Genomic DNA, 15,288 nt, shown 5'->3' with positions numbered 1-15,288 from the left:
CCCTTTACAATGGTGACCGCTGTGTAATTTATGTTTAATGTAGACTTTTTTTTATTTGTATGTCAGCTCTTTGACTGCCAGAGTGGAGTGGACTCAACCTTGATGACTTGGACTCGAACCTGGACTAGGGTAATGGGAACTCGACTCGGACTCTGGCTCTTCTTTGGTGACTCGGACTGGAGATTTAGTGACTCGACTACAACACTGTCATCAGCAGCAGCACTAAGGGCATCACGCATCATAACTAGGGCTGGGTATGTTCCATACCGATGCCAATACCGATACCTGGGATTTGCTAAGTAACGCGTTATTGTAATCTGATTACTTTCCCCCGAAAATAGTAATCTAACGCGTTAATCTTTACAAGCCAGTAATCTGATTGCAGTTACTTGTCCAAGTGGCTGTGCGTTACTATTTTGTTACTATCTCATCATAATGCAGGCGGAATGCAGTATTTTCTTTCATTTTCGACAGTCAAATATACGTTTGGAGAGCTTTTCCTAGTATTGGGCAGTGACGTCACAGCACGCGACCTCGCGTGTTGATCCATGCTGGTGGATCAGAAATGGGATGAGGTACAATTTAGGTACAATTTACAGTAAGGTGTACGAGTTGTAGTGCAATCCTTCATCAATAAATATAAAGTGTGGGGAGTGGGTGCTACAGTGTGTTTGTTTAAAGTGGGTGTGTGCTATAAAGTGTGTGGAGTGGGTGCTACAGTGTGTTTGTTTAAAGTGAGTGTGTGCGTGTGGATGTGTGTGCTATGTGCGTTTGGTGGTTGTTGTTGTTGTGTAGTGTTCATTGTTCGTTTAGCAGCCTGATGGCCTGGGGATAGAAGCTTCTTCTGAGTCTTTCTGTGCTCGCCTTGAGACTCCGGTATCGCTTGCCTGACCGCAGCAGTTCAAAGAGGCAGTTGTTCGGGTGACTGGAGTCTTTAACGATTCTCTTAGCCTTGCCCTTGCAACGCTTGTTGTAAATGTTCTGGAGGGTGGGGAGCCCCCCTCCAATTGTGCGTTCGGCTGAACGTGTCACTCTTTGTAGTCTGCTTCGGTCTTGTGCAGTGCTATTCCCAAACCAGGAGGTGATGTTGCCGGTCAAGATGCTCTCTATTGTACATGAGTAGAAGTTCTTAAGGATCTTCTGACTGACTTGGAACTTCCTTAGGCGCCTGAGGAAGTAGAGGCGTTGTCGTGCCTTCTTCACAACACTGTCAATGTGTGTGGTCCATGTCAAGTCCTCGGATATGTAGGCTCCGAGGTACTTAAAGCTGTTGACTCTCTCAACCGGTGCCCTGTCGATGCTGAGGGGGCTGTAGTCCTTGACCCCCGACCTCCTGAAGTCCACAATCATCTCCTTTGTTTTGCTGACGTTCAGGGAGAGGCTGTTTTCCTGGCACCATCCCGCCAGGACCTTGACCTCTACCTTTATTCGTGGAGGTTTGTTATTCCAAATAAATGTATATGCGGTGGAGTGTAATTTTTTCCAGTAACCATCAGGAGGGGGTAACGGTAACATTGAGCTGTGCAGTGGCTGTGCGTTACTATTTTGTTACTATCTCATCATAATGCAGGCGGAATGCAGTATTTTCTTTCATTTTCGACAGTCAAATATACGTTTGGAGAGCTTTTCCTAGTATTGGGCAGTGACGTCACAGCACGCGACCTCGCGTGTTGATCCATGCTGGTGGGCGCGGCTGTTATTGTTATTATCAGGCTGACCTAAACTGCGAGCTAGCAGGGAGACGCTCGCGTTGGTAACGCTTTCTTGCACTGGAAGTTCACTAGTCTACTTAACGTTTGTGTCAGCTAAGCCGGGTGAAAAAAACATTCACTTTGCGGAGGAAACAAAATACTGTCTACCGCATATGGAATATACAGCACAGCACGACCATCGACTTCTACAGGACTCGGAGCGTCGTTGGTGCACCAGCCAAACAGTATGTTCCACCTTTGAGTTAAACATCTTTTGCATTGCACTATTCATGAACATGGAACACCATACTGCAGTATGTAGGTTGTCAGTACAGCTACATATCAGCCTACATGTGGTGTTATTGACCATTTATCTTATTTAAAATCTATAGATCTATAGATTGATTGATTGATTGAAAAGTTTATTAACAGATTGCAGAATGGGTACTGTTACAAAGGATCAGATTAAACCGAATATATATATTTATTGATTGATATATATTGGATAATATTTGTATATCGTTTGATATCCCTTGTATATTCCTTGTACATATACACGGAATATCCCTTTAGCCTAGTACAGACCATAATATTTCATTCTCCTATTGGACAGCGGTCCACAGGCGCCAAGGCCATGCCTCCAAAGTCAGGTTCAAAGTCACCGCCGGGGACATGCCTGGACAAGAATGGTATTGCGCAAGGATATGAGACAGGAATAAAGCTGGTACTAGTTTATTCATCTAAGCGTATAAATACGGCGCAGGTGAATACAGAAGCACTTAGTCAGAAGTCTTAGTAACTAAAGTTGAAGCCTCACCCACGATACTACGTGCGGTGAAGTATGGCCTGTTTGGCCCCAAATAGAGCATTGAGACCGCGTGCGAATTAATAACTGAAGTGTCAGAGTTTGGCGCTATACCGTCGAGTGCGACATATTTCTATTAAGTCAGTAATAGTCTATTTGTGTATAGTGTATCGTGCGGCTAAAGTTCTACAGTGACCAGCATCACCAACGTTTTCCTCGTATCAGCTAGAGTGCTTATCCAGGCTGGGCTGCTTTCATGGCGCTTTCACCCGAGGAGCCCTAGACGAGGACCGTGTGGACATGTACACTGGATTATCTACCCGACGACTGCATAGCCCTTTTCGGCTGGATTATATTTGCTTTTGGTCCTGTAATTAATGGAGCGGAGAATCGCCGACGCCCACAAGTGTGTGGGATTTACCCTGTGAGGAGCCACGTCGAGTCTGCCCCTCAGAAGCCTGAGGCAGGCTAGCTTTCTTCCCTGTGGAGCTACAGGCTACGGAGAACAGCTGTATTCGTCTGTGGATCAAGATCTTATTGCACCGTCTCCCGTACTCGGAGTCTCCTTATCATCGTTGACCCAGACTCTATTACCGACAGATCCTCTACCCTTGCTGGCTTACAACCGGGGGGACCCTTCCAGTATCTCCCGCTATATATTACTAGTGTACCATAGATATAATTCCCTAAGATTCAGGTTGTATGATTACCTCCTGCGTAACCAGAGAATGGACATTCGTTATTGATTTGCCTACGCACATTCCTTTGCCTTATAAGCACATTCAAAGTGAAGTAAAGAAAGTATATTATGTACCTTTTGCTGCAATAAATACTTAATTACAACTTTGTGTGGAACCGATTTCATTGTGGGGAAGTGTTCATCATTAAGATACCTATGTACTGTATGGCCAGTAGGATGTACATAAAGACGGTAGTGGTTTAATGATACCATACTTATCAATACAGTCAGGGAATTGTACCCCTCAGTTACAGGTACAGTACAGTACAGCTCAATACATACAATTGTTAAGGGGATGCAGACCAGAGAAAGACTTTCGTCTTGTTTACATCAGGGTCCCCCATTTTCAATTCATCATAACATATATGACACACACGACATAGAGATAGACAGTACTGCTACATCTATACATTCATGACATACCAGATTTGCAAATACAGTACCGTTTGTGATACAAAAAGTGTCCAGAAAAGAGTGTATCATCTTCATCAGTCTCCTCCCTCCCTCTGTCCATGCATTCATTTGGGGGCATTTGAGTGGCTCAGTGTTCTGGGGTGCATTTCAAAAGTGTCTCATGACCCCTCGTCACCAGGATTGGTAGGGTTACTCTATTTAAATGTATTCCGTTACAATTACAAATGACCTGTTGAAAAATACATTCAGTCCTGCAAATTTTGCATAACACGCCTGTTGATTGCATACCCAAAGTAAATTGAAAGCTATTCTTGAACCAGCGACTTCGGGTTATTGAGAAGCGCTATATAAATTAAATGAATTATTATTATTATTATTATTATTTATAGCACATACCTGAGTCTGGCCTCTTTTGAAAGGAAACATTCTGAATTTTCTAATAGTTTGATTGATTGATTGAAAACTTTATTAACAGATTGCAGAATGGGTACAGTACAGTACAGCTCAATACATACAATTGTTAAGGGGATGCAGACCAGAGAAAGACTTTCGTCTTGTTTACATCAGGGTCCCCCATTTTCAATTAATCGTAACATATATGACATACATGACATACAGATAGACAGTACTGCTACATCTATACATTTATGACATACCAGATTTGCAATTACAGTACTGTTTGTGATACAAAAAGAGTCCAGAAAGATAGGCCTACATGCCCTATTAGTACATTTTACTCAAACTGAGTACATTTTACTAAATTTTTTTTGTCATTCTTATGTTGTGGCAGCAGCAGGGACGACGACTTCGTAACCTAGTTACTTTCAAAGTAACTAAGTTACTCTGATAATCAAGTAATCAGTAAAGTAACTAAGATTACTTTTTAAAGGAGTAATCAGTAATCAGATTACTTTTACAAGTAATCTGTGGCATCACTGGATTTGATACAGATACCAAAATTATACTTTCCCCCCCCTTCGATAACTTACCGTTGCTGAGTATGCATGCGTGTGCATTTTGGATGATTTATGATTGTGGTTGAACAGAAGAATTGTTATACATGGGAACAAACACGCTCATTGGCTCACTGATACTGATGACATTTAACTACTCAGGGATTTGGCATCAGATGGACACAGTGTCAATCGATACCAAATTACGATACTGCAGAATTTTTCGAAGCAATTCGATAAATATCATAAAAGTATTGTATTTTGATACGCATCCCTGGTCATCATAACAGGCAGAAAATAAGCTCATTTCTAAGATAATCCTAACATGGGCACAGTAGCGCCTGTCAATAGCAGGCCCGGGGGCATCGAATGTCATAAGAGGCAGAAAATAAGCTCATTTATATGCATTTATATTTATAAGCTCCATGACGCTCTCCTGCTAAGACGGTGGCAGGTGTTGGCTGCTTCACAGCGGCGTGCTGCAGAGTACAACAACTAAATGAAAAGATTCACCTGCTACACATACACCCTGAAATGCAGCGTTGTGTTGTGTGAAGAATGATTTAAAGGAGATCGATTTTCATTTGAATGGGTCATCTGTTTCCGATTTTATGATCCAACGGCAGGTTTAAGGTAAGTACGTTTAAGGTGAGCGGGTTTCAGGTGAGCAGGTTTAAGGTGAGCGGGTTTCAGGTGAGCAGGTTTAAGGTGAGTGGGTTTAAGGTGTGCGGGTACCTCTTAACAAGCGGGCAGAAAAGTGGCAATTTTTTAACTTGAACTTGAGGACTGCATACTTTTTTTGCAAACCAAAACAACATACTTTATACTTATAGCACATGCATGAGCCTGGTCTCTTTTGAAAGATGACATTCTGAAGTTCACTTTTAGTGCTAACATAATAGAGTAACATAGGTCTGAACTTGTAAAACAAACTTGTTACTCAAGTTTTTCTGTAGTAGTTAGTAGTCCAGAGGTAGTATTTCCCCAGAAGGTGGTATGGCTTACAAATCCAGACGGAAGCCTTATGTAGTACATATCCAAATTTCATAAAGATCCATTCAGAAATAAGTGATTAGGAGTGATTTTGGTAAACTTTGTACATAGACTTCAATTCATTCGGCTGTTTTGCTCTTCCTGTTTTCGTGTTCTTCCGTGTTTTTTTTAATTTAGATCCCCATGTGGGGTATCATTGGAAAGCCACACTCATTGGCTACAACGATCCACAATCATTTTCGAGATCGGATCTAGATTGACGGAACTACTGCAGCCTGAGTCGGGAGTGGTATTTTGCACAATACCGTGTACTTTGCACAAGTCTCAAATACCGGCATGTAACTCGAGAACCGCTGAACGGATTTTGTCGGATTTTGTCACTATCGACAGGCAACAAATAAGCCTTCAATTCAATATATATATATATTGTATTACAAAATATGCACACCCGAGCCACTAGGGGTCGCCAAAGTTCCGGTTGCAAAAAATCCAAAAAACGTCCCATATGAGGGACGTTGCAGCTTAAGAGGATTAAGGTGAGCAGGTTTAAGGTGAGCAGGTTTAAGGTGAGCGGGTTTAAGGTGAGATTGATTGATTGAAAACTTTAATTAACAGATTGCAGAATGGGTACAGTACAGTACAGCTCAATACACACAATTGTTGCAGACCAGAAAAATACTTTTGTCTTGTTTACATCAGGGTCCCCCATTTTCAATTCATAATGCCCTTTATGACATACAGATATACAGATATAAAAATATAATCTAATCATCTACCGGTAATCTATATTTGTGACATACAAGATATGCAAATATACAGTACTGTTAAATTTAGATCCTAACAGTAAATATATACATACGAGGGGGAGGGAACTGTACATTAGGAGGGGGTGGGTGGGTGGGAGGGGGTTTCGGACATTTACGGGGGCCAGTTTCGAATTGCAGCCTCCTGTAGGTGCTCTTTGAGAGCGGTTTTGAAGGTGGGTAGGGATTCACATTTTCTTTACGGCTGTGGTAGGGCGTTCCACTGTCCACATTGATGTGGCCTAATTGCGAAACGTGTTTAGTCCCTTGTTTGAGCCGAATCTAGGTTGCACATGATTTGTGGAACTCCCTCTGGTGTTGTGGTCATGGTATTCACTGACCTTTGGGAAGTACCTTGACATGTACATGAGTACCTTAGTGGTGTAGTGTATCTTGTAGACCAGGCCCATTGCAAGTTGCTGTACTCTGTCGTCTACTCTAAGCCATCCTAGGTTGTCAAAATGGGCAGGGGTGAGGTGTGTTTTAGGAGTAAGGTCAAGCAGTAGTCTGACTAGTTGATTTTTTTATTACATTGTTTGCCATTTTGTCACAGGAAAGATTTGCCTCTAGGATGGAACCCAGGTATGTAATTTCATCTTTCCTTGTGACAATATTGTCACCCACTGTAACAGAGAAGCCGTTTGTCTTGCTGAGTTTGTTATTTGATCCAAAGAGAATGGACTCTGTTTTGAGTTCCGAGCTGAGGGCTTTTTCAACCTGCAACTTGTTCTTGTCAGAGACCAGCAGGGCTGAGTCATCCGCGAACAGGAATAAGTTGCAGTCTGACGACATGTCATTTGCATAAATTAGGAACAGTAACGGTCCTAGTATGCTTCCTTGTGGGAACACCACAGCTCACTGGGAGGGGGGGGGGGGGGGTGTAGTGTACCGTTTACCTCCACCATCTGTTCCCTCCCCTCCAGGTAGGATTGCATCCAGCTCACTGATAAACTATCAAAACCTATTGCTTTTAGCTAGTCAATCAAAATGGAGTGATTGACAGTGTCAAATGCCTTTTGTAGGTCCAGCATGACCATGCCGCAGTATTTTCTCGCGTCCACCTCTTATTTGATGTGGTCGTTCAAATAGAGAAGGCATGTGTCAGTGGAGTGGGATGTTCTGAAGCCAGATTGGAATTCGTAGATTAGATTTTTTCCCCCCATGAGGTACTTTTCGACCTGTTCGTAGACTATTTTTTCCATAACTTTCTAGATGGAGGTAAGAATAGAAACAGGGCGGTAGTTGTCTGGGTCTAATTTGCTGCCTTTTTTGTGCAGGGGGGGGTCACTCTTGCAATTTTGAAGTATTTGGGGACGTGTCCCTGTTTTATGGAGAGGTTTATTATGTGTGTGATGACTGGGGTGATGGTGGCTGCTGAGTCTCTGAGGAATTTGGATGGGATATTGTCATGGCCAGTGGCCTTGTTAGGTTGGAGGGCGCTCAGTTTTCTGAGTACCTCAGCTGTTGTTACCATTTAAAGTTTGAAGTCGTCTCTGCGGACCCCTATGTTTTTGTAGTAGGCTAGGATGTGTTCTACCCCAAAATGCCCTGAGTGGGAGGGTAGTTTATTAGCCAGTGTTGTGGCTATGTTTGTGATTTTTTTTTTAAAGTATTTGGCCACATCCAGGTTGTCTGTGATGAGGGTGTTTTCTGTCTTTATGTTTATGTTTGTAAATCTGGTTTAGTTTTTTGCTGCAGCCTAGTTGGTTGTTGAGTAATTTTCAATGTTCACAGTTTTTTTTTTTTTTTTCTCAGTTTTGTCATTGATGAAATTTCTTTTTGCGGATTTAATCATGGTGTTTACATCGTTTCTTAGTCTGTTTCTTTGTATTTTGAGTTCTACCACGTGGGCTTGGAGATCTCTGCTTTTGGCAAGCTTTGACTGACTTTTATGAAGTTCAGAGCATTTTTTGTCTATGGATTTCATAGCAGTCAGTATTTCAGAGTGCATCCATGGCTCAGCGCGATTTTTAACCCTAGTGGTTCTTAGGGGGGCCATGTTGTTGAGTATTGTTGTGAATTTGGTTTTGAATCCTAGCTATGTTTCTTCAACTAGTGTACCACTGAGCATATCTGACCAGTCCAGGCTCTCCAGTTCTTGGTTAAAGGCCTTGCTAGAGTAGGTTTTGAGGTCCCTAGATGTGACTGTTTTGTGACAGCTGGCCTTTTGTTTTAGCTTTTTGCGGGTGCAGAATATCATATAATGATCGCTTAACCCACATGCTATCACCCGTTTGTTGGAGATCATGGACTTGTCAGAGGTCAGAATAAGATCAATGGTAGTTTGTGTTGAATCACACACTCTTGTGGGTTGGGTGATTAGCTGGTTGAGACTGTGCAGATCACAAAACCTACTGAAGGCCCTGAGGACGGGTGCTTCTTTACGTAGCATATATCCGTGTTCCAGTCCCCAATAAGAATTTTCTCTACATGTTCAACCCCAGCTAAACACCCATCAAGTGTGTCATAGAAGCCACTCTGTTCTGGCGGTCTATAGATTGTGCCGACTAGTACAGATTTAGCCCTTTCGGAAAAAAATTCAACCCATACAGTTTCAATCGTCTCATGATTAAGTACAGAATACTTTTATATGAAATGCTTCTTTCTGTTTTGCTCCAGAGATTGTGCTAGATAAAAAAAAGTATAAAATAAGTATAAAATAGAAGTCAAGTACGTAGACAAAAGTGTTCAATATACATATATACAATAATGCAGAGTAGAAAAGTAACTGAGTTACAATACAATATACAGTACAATGCAGAAATGGGATGAGGTACAATTTAGGTACAATTTACAGTAAGGTGTAATGAGGTATGAGTTGTAGTGCAAATTCTTTACCAATCAATATAAAGTGTGTTAAGTGTCTAAAGTGGGTAAAGTGGGTGCTGCGGTGAGTTGTTTGTTTAAAGTGAGTGTGTGCGTGTGGATGTGTGTGCTGTGAGTGTATTTGATAGTTTGTTACATAGTGTTATTGTCATTTAGCATCCTGATGGCCTGAGGATAAAAGCTTCTTCTGAGTCTCTCTGTGCTTGCCATGAGACTCCGGTATCGCTTGCCTGACCGCAACAGTTCAAAGAGGCAGTTGTTTGGGTGGCTGGAGTCTTTGATTATTCTCTTAGCCTTACCCATGCACCGCTTGTTGTAACTGAGGCAGTCATGTAGACGTCCTCCCGTCTCTCGCTCTCTCTCCTCCCTAGTGTCTTTCTCTATTGTCTTCTACCGAGGTCCTGTAGACGTCCTCCTATCTCTCTCCCCTCCCTAGTGTTTCTCTCTCTTGTCTTCCTGTCTCACTCTCCTCCCTAGTGTCTCTCTCTCTTGTCTTCTACCCAGGTCCTGTAGACGTCCTTGTGTTTCCCTCACATGAAGCTCAATCTGCCTGTGAGTCCCTGGCTGCCTGCAATCAGTGCTCACCCCCTCGTTGTACTTATGTCTGTTGCCCCAGTCAGTCAGTTAGTCAGTGCTCACCCCCTTGTTGTACTTATGTCTGTTGCCCCAGTCAGTCAGTCAGTGCTCACCCCCTTGTTGTACTTATGTCTGTTGCCCCAGTCAGTCAGTCAGTCAGTCAGTCAGTGCTTAGTTGTCAGACTCCGTCTGTTGTCAGAGTGTTTCACCTCTGAGTCGCTGCTGAAGCAGTATTCCAGTAGTATCCTTCACCTGTCTGTTTCCCTAGTGTAGCCAGTGAGCTAATACCACCGTTATTCTGTACCCGTCAGCCTGTTGCTATTCAGCAATACATATCCCTGGGTCTGGGTTTTGCACCCTCTTCTGCATCCTGCCTGCAGTGTTGTAGTACTCTGACTGATTTTCAGGACTCGTGACTCTCCTTGGACTTGAGCACTGATGACTCAGACTTGGACTCGAGCATTGACTGCATTCGGAAGTTAGCCGTTGTTATTTCGTATAACACACTCCACGTGACCCCAGATCCCTCCCACAACTGAATTACATTTATAAAAAAAAAAATTGAATGAGTCTGAATGAGTCCGCCATAGATAGACAAATGGAAGTATGAATATCTTTTGAACAAATTCTCCAAAAAAGATAGTCAACTGGAATATGTTAGTTCGTTACACATATGTTGGATTATGTAATTGGTTTGTCATGACCCATTGTGAAACAAAAGAAAAATCGCGAGAAAAAAAAAAAAAAAAAAAGGCTGTAGATTAAAAAAAATATATATTTTGTCAGACTTGGATCTACTATTGGATCTACTTTCTCTGTGGATGGTTTTGTGAATAAATCTCCATTATGTTTCAATTACTGTGTGTTTATTGTATAGCAATAAGGTTGGGTGAATTTGGCCATTGTATAAAAGCATTACATCACTTGAAGTCGTGTGTTATACTCATTAGATCACACCTAGGGGGGTCTAACGGTCCTCCGCTGCGCGTCGGGCCTAACAACCACCCCTAGGTGTGATCTAATGAGTATAACACACTCCTGCGTGTGATGTAATGCTTAAGCATTAAAGGAACACGCCAAGAATTTGGGAAATTAGCTTACCGTGAATGGAATACCGTTCCATGACCGGTTAGCCTAGGCATTGTCCAACTAACACCTCTCCCGAAGGCTAACATGCAGCCAGATAGCTTTCTACTGAACGCACAGAGAGGAAACTGGTATCTATCTCTGGAAAAGACGATAAGCCAATTTCCCAAAATGTTGGTGTGTTCCTTTAACTATACGAAACGCACATCAACAATGTGTTGGGGTTAAGTGTAGGACCTGATTTGAAGGAAGAAAAGGTAAAAAAATTATAAATACAATTAACACTTAAACCCACACACTGAAGGTTGAGCATGGAAACGTTGTCTGATTACCTCACAGCATCTGGGGCTCTGGTGGTGTGTGGCAGCTCCAACTGAAGGCCAGAGCTCCTTCATGTTTTCACATTTTAAAGTTCCAGACTTTTCTAAACCTTTGCTGTGGATTTATCGCTCGCTGTTTTGACACCTTTAACTCAAGGGCAACAATAAGACGAATACTTAATGCGGTCTCTCTCAGGGGTGCAAGCAAATTTCCAGAAATCTCAGAACCTGGGAGTGTTCTATATAATTTTCCATACTTTCTACACCTGCATGGGAACACTGGAAGCCATATCTCCATTGTATTCTTTTTAACGAGACATGGAAAGCCTAAAAAAAGCATACAAGTTCTGTGGAGAGAAATTCTCTACTACTAACCCGAAACCCTCCAGCGACGTGTCGAACTCCACGAAGGCAGGCGTGACGGCCGAGCCGTGCAGGCGGATGTCGTGGGGTGTCGTCATGGAGACCAGGCACTTGACGCGGGTGAGGGGCACCGTGCTGCCTTCGGCAGAGCGCACCAGGCTGCGGCTGATGCGGTACTGGCCGTTGTCCTCCCCTAGCGTGGTGAAGACACTGTCCGGGCCGAAGCCCTCCATGGACATGGTCATGCTGCCTGTAGGGGACATAGGGTTATGAGAATAACACGAGAGAGAGAGAGAGAGATGTTGGCTCCGCTGTGACGTGAACAAGGCTGAAAGCTTAACAGAATAGCACAACCCTGAGTGTATTATTGCTATTTTATTGCTATTGCTACTTTCCTTCACTTTTACCTCCAGCTCCACTGAGGCAATCAGGCAAAGGAAATGACTTGTGGGTGGATAACTCGTAACTCTGTGTAGTGTCCACAGGGCATGGCCCGTTCCACAGTGCAATCATCACAACCTTTGAAATCCTAAGGAATCATTCCCTCTCCAGCTGAAAAACAGCGCTACTCATTTCCACTGGTAATTAAAGATCCCATCCATGCAGGTTTTAACACTGTTTTTTAACACACACCTTTAAACTACTGAAAGTGGCTTAGCAGCATCCCTATAACTTTGCCCTAATTGAAAATGCAAGGATCTATGAAGCCCCGCCCCTCTTTCCCCAAACACTTCTTAGCTTACATAATCTTGTCATAACTAAGAGGTTTGCTGAAAAGAAATGTTTTACGAGCATAGATCACCAGATGTATCAACTTATAATATGAGTTTCACATTAGCAGTTAGCATTTCCTGTCAATCCTGTCATTCTGATTCATAAATTGCTTCACTAAATTGATTGATCTTGGCTGAAATCAACAATTATTTCACTTGACGTGTTTAATATTTTGGAAAAAGATTATTATTATAATAATAAGTATTGTTACCGTAAAACTTAAATTAATAGCCCAGGCTTTTATTTGGTAGTCAATCACTTAACTCTACTGGCCTACAGTACATTTAGGACAGGCAACTATATGGTACAGGCCTTGCTCAGCAAAGATGGGAAATGCTATGAAATTGTTTATTTAACCCAGCGTGAATATTACAATCAAATAACAATTATGAATCACTCATTTGTGTGACTGACATTTGAATGCAAGTATATAAAATAGTAATAATAACAAACAGCTTTGCAGCGTCAATGGCACCCGGCTTCTAATTGAGACCGGCCTTTATTTGTCAAAACTTGGATCCACAACTGGCCAGTAAAAAGGACAGCCGTTTATATGGTACTTGGATTTAAATGTACGTTTTACTGTATTACTTTAAAACCATTCATTATGCATCAAAAGTGTTGAATGAAAAAGGTGGCGTGAATAAAATGAGTTGTTTCCCCAAAACCCTGAGAGAGAGAGTGCTATAACGTGAGACGTTGGCTCCGCTGTGATGCAAACAAGGCTGAAAGCACAACAGTAAAGCACAACCTTGAGTTTATCATTGCTATTAGTGTTGTCACAATACTGGAATTTCGAACTTCGATACGATACCTTGAAAAGTATCGATATTCGATACCATTTTCGATACCACTGGGAAAAAGGTTCAATCTTAAAATGTTAAAAATAATTATACATTTTGCTTTTGTTGCTGGTTGATTCTCCTCAGCTCCTCTCTGGTACTATAAGAGAAGATAAATATAACACTTTTAAAACCCTTTGTTTATCTTTAGATCACACATTTAAAAATAACTGTTCATCTCACTTCAATCAATTTTATTGCAGAACATGGTATTTTCTCAAGCAGACAGATGTAAACACTGTAATCTGTGTTGCATGTACCTGACAAACTGAACTGTTTGTATTACAGTCATATTCCAACTTAACTGAATGCACATGTGTGTGTGGACTACTGCACTATTACAGGTATTGAAATGAACAATGGAACTTCCTTATAAAATTAAAATTAAAATAAATTAATAATTAAATATCGATATTTCGGGAAATGAGTATTGAAACCGTTTTAAATATTCAGAATCGATATGTATCGATTTTTCGATATTTTTGACAACACTAATTGCTATTATACCACAGAGATCTGAACCAACTGTGGTACGAGAGCTTGCTCTCAATGATCTTTCGAGATTAAAGATTGAACAAACTGTGGTATAATAAGGACTCATGTTATCAGGCTTGGGAAGCAGGCTCCAAATTTATGGGGAAAGACAACATATGTAGAGGATCACTCTGGTTGACTTGTGTGTGTTGACTACTAATCAATACAGTTGACTAAAAATCAATACAGCAATATATTGTGATATTTTGCGTGCCGATATTGTATTGATACAGTGATGGCAAGTATCTCTTCGCTCTCTCTCAGATATATATGGGGGGACAACATTAGCAATCGAAAAAAGGTAATAAATGATCATAATATGGTATCGCTGGGCCTCTGGTGATTCCCACCCCTGGCGTTGACAGGCGGGTCTTCCGGTTAAAAGGTTGGGCAGTGTTGTTTTGTGAAGCTGCCACAGAACATCTCCTGATTTATATTTTACACAGGGATTTTGGAACTGCACCACAGATGGCAGGAATGCCAAAATCAAAGATGACATAATTGCGTCACACTTTGGCACTTTCTGGGACCAGCGTTCTATAACACCAGCATGTCTGTGTCCTTGGTAAACATATAGTTAGCTTTTTAGTTTTCTGGCACTAATTGTCTTAACTCATTCTTTTCGATGTTCCCATTCGAAACACTCGTGCGGACCTGCCTGTGTCTCCCTGGCACCGTTGCCTACGTTATAATTGCAATGACGATCGAATCCCGACAGGTGGCAGTATCGCCTACCTTTTGAACTGGGTCTCTTAGTTGTCTCTCAGTGCCTCTGTACCTCCGGCTGCAGGAATCCCCTCCCCCTTAAAGTGGATCAGCACACAGCCATCTGTCGCCGATTTGCTTGCCTGAAACCTATTGTTTCCCGTATTATGGCCAGGCCCAATGCACACCAGTAATGGCGATCGCGATGGAACTACTGGGATTATTCATTTTGGAGTACCTTCTGACAAAGGTAAGGTCTATTTTAGGTCTATTTTACCGAACCTAAAACATGCTTTTGTATTGATCACAGCATCGTATTTTACCGAACCCAAAACATGCTTTTGGTAACTATCGCAGCGTCGTAAAATGACCCCCCCCCCCCCTGATGACTTTGTGAAGAAACATCTATATGGTATATACCTTTGATTTGGAAATAATATAGGTTTCAGGCGAGCAACCCGAACGATTTGCACATATGCATATAACACGTCATATCTCATGATCTAGAAAATGAGACTGGATTATTTTGAAACGGGGCGATGTTTAGCGTGGAATAGCGCACAAACAAAAGTATGTAGAAATTAACTGGTTTGTCCCTGTTGGACTATAAATAGTGACTGTCAATTCAAATGAGCCATACTATTGTCTCCATAGCTATAATATAGAATATACGATGGGTCCGCAAACATCGTGAAAATGGTCAATAACGCTGGCGCCAGGGAGTAAAGACGGAAAAACAGCGTGGCAGTCAAATAGTTTCCAGTAACCAAATAGTGCTTTTCAACCCTGGTTATGGGCCTTCAGTGTCCCAACTGGCTTGTGGAGAATAAGCTATCGAGTACAATCAAATTAGCCCAGAGCAGG

At 42.0% G+C, this 15,288-nt stretch overlaps 1 protein-coding gene across 1 annotated transcript in view; it reads right to left on the bottom strand.

The window, feature by feature from the left end:
• wdfy3 (WD repeat and FYVE domain containing 3) overlaps positions 1 to 15,288 on the bottom strand; it is a 415,649-nt gene that overhangs the window by 181,390 nt on the left and 218,971 nt on the right. The window contains exon 19 of the mRNA XM_084308124.1: positions 11,582 to 11,819. Coding sequence (XP_084164250.1) covers positions 11,582 to 11,819 — 238 coding nt within the window. The remainder of the gene's footprint in view (positions 1 to 11,581; positions 11,820 to 15,288) is intronic.

The sequence above is a fragment of the Notolepis coatsorum genome, assembly GCF_963971535.1.
Source record: "Notolepis coatsorum genome assembly, chromosome: 1".
In the NCBI taxonomy this organism is placed as follows: Eukaryota; Metazoa; Chordata; class Actinopteri; order Aulopiformes; family Paralepididae; genus Notolepis; species Notolepis coatsorum.
The sequence above is the reverse complement of the archived record's forward strand: the minus strand, read 5'-3'. Positions and strand labels throughout refer to the sequence as shown.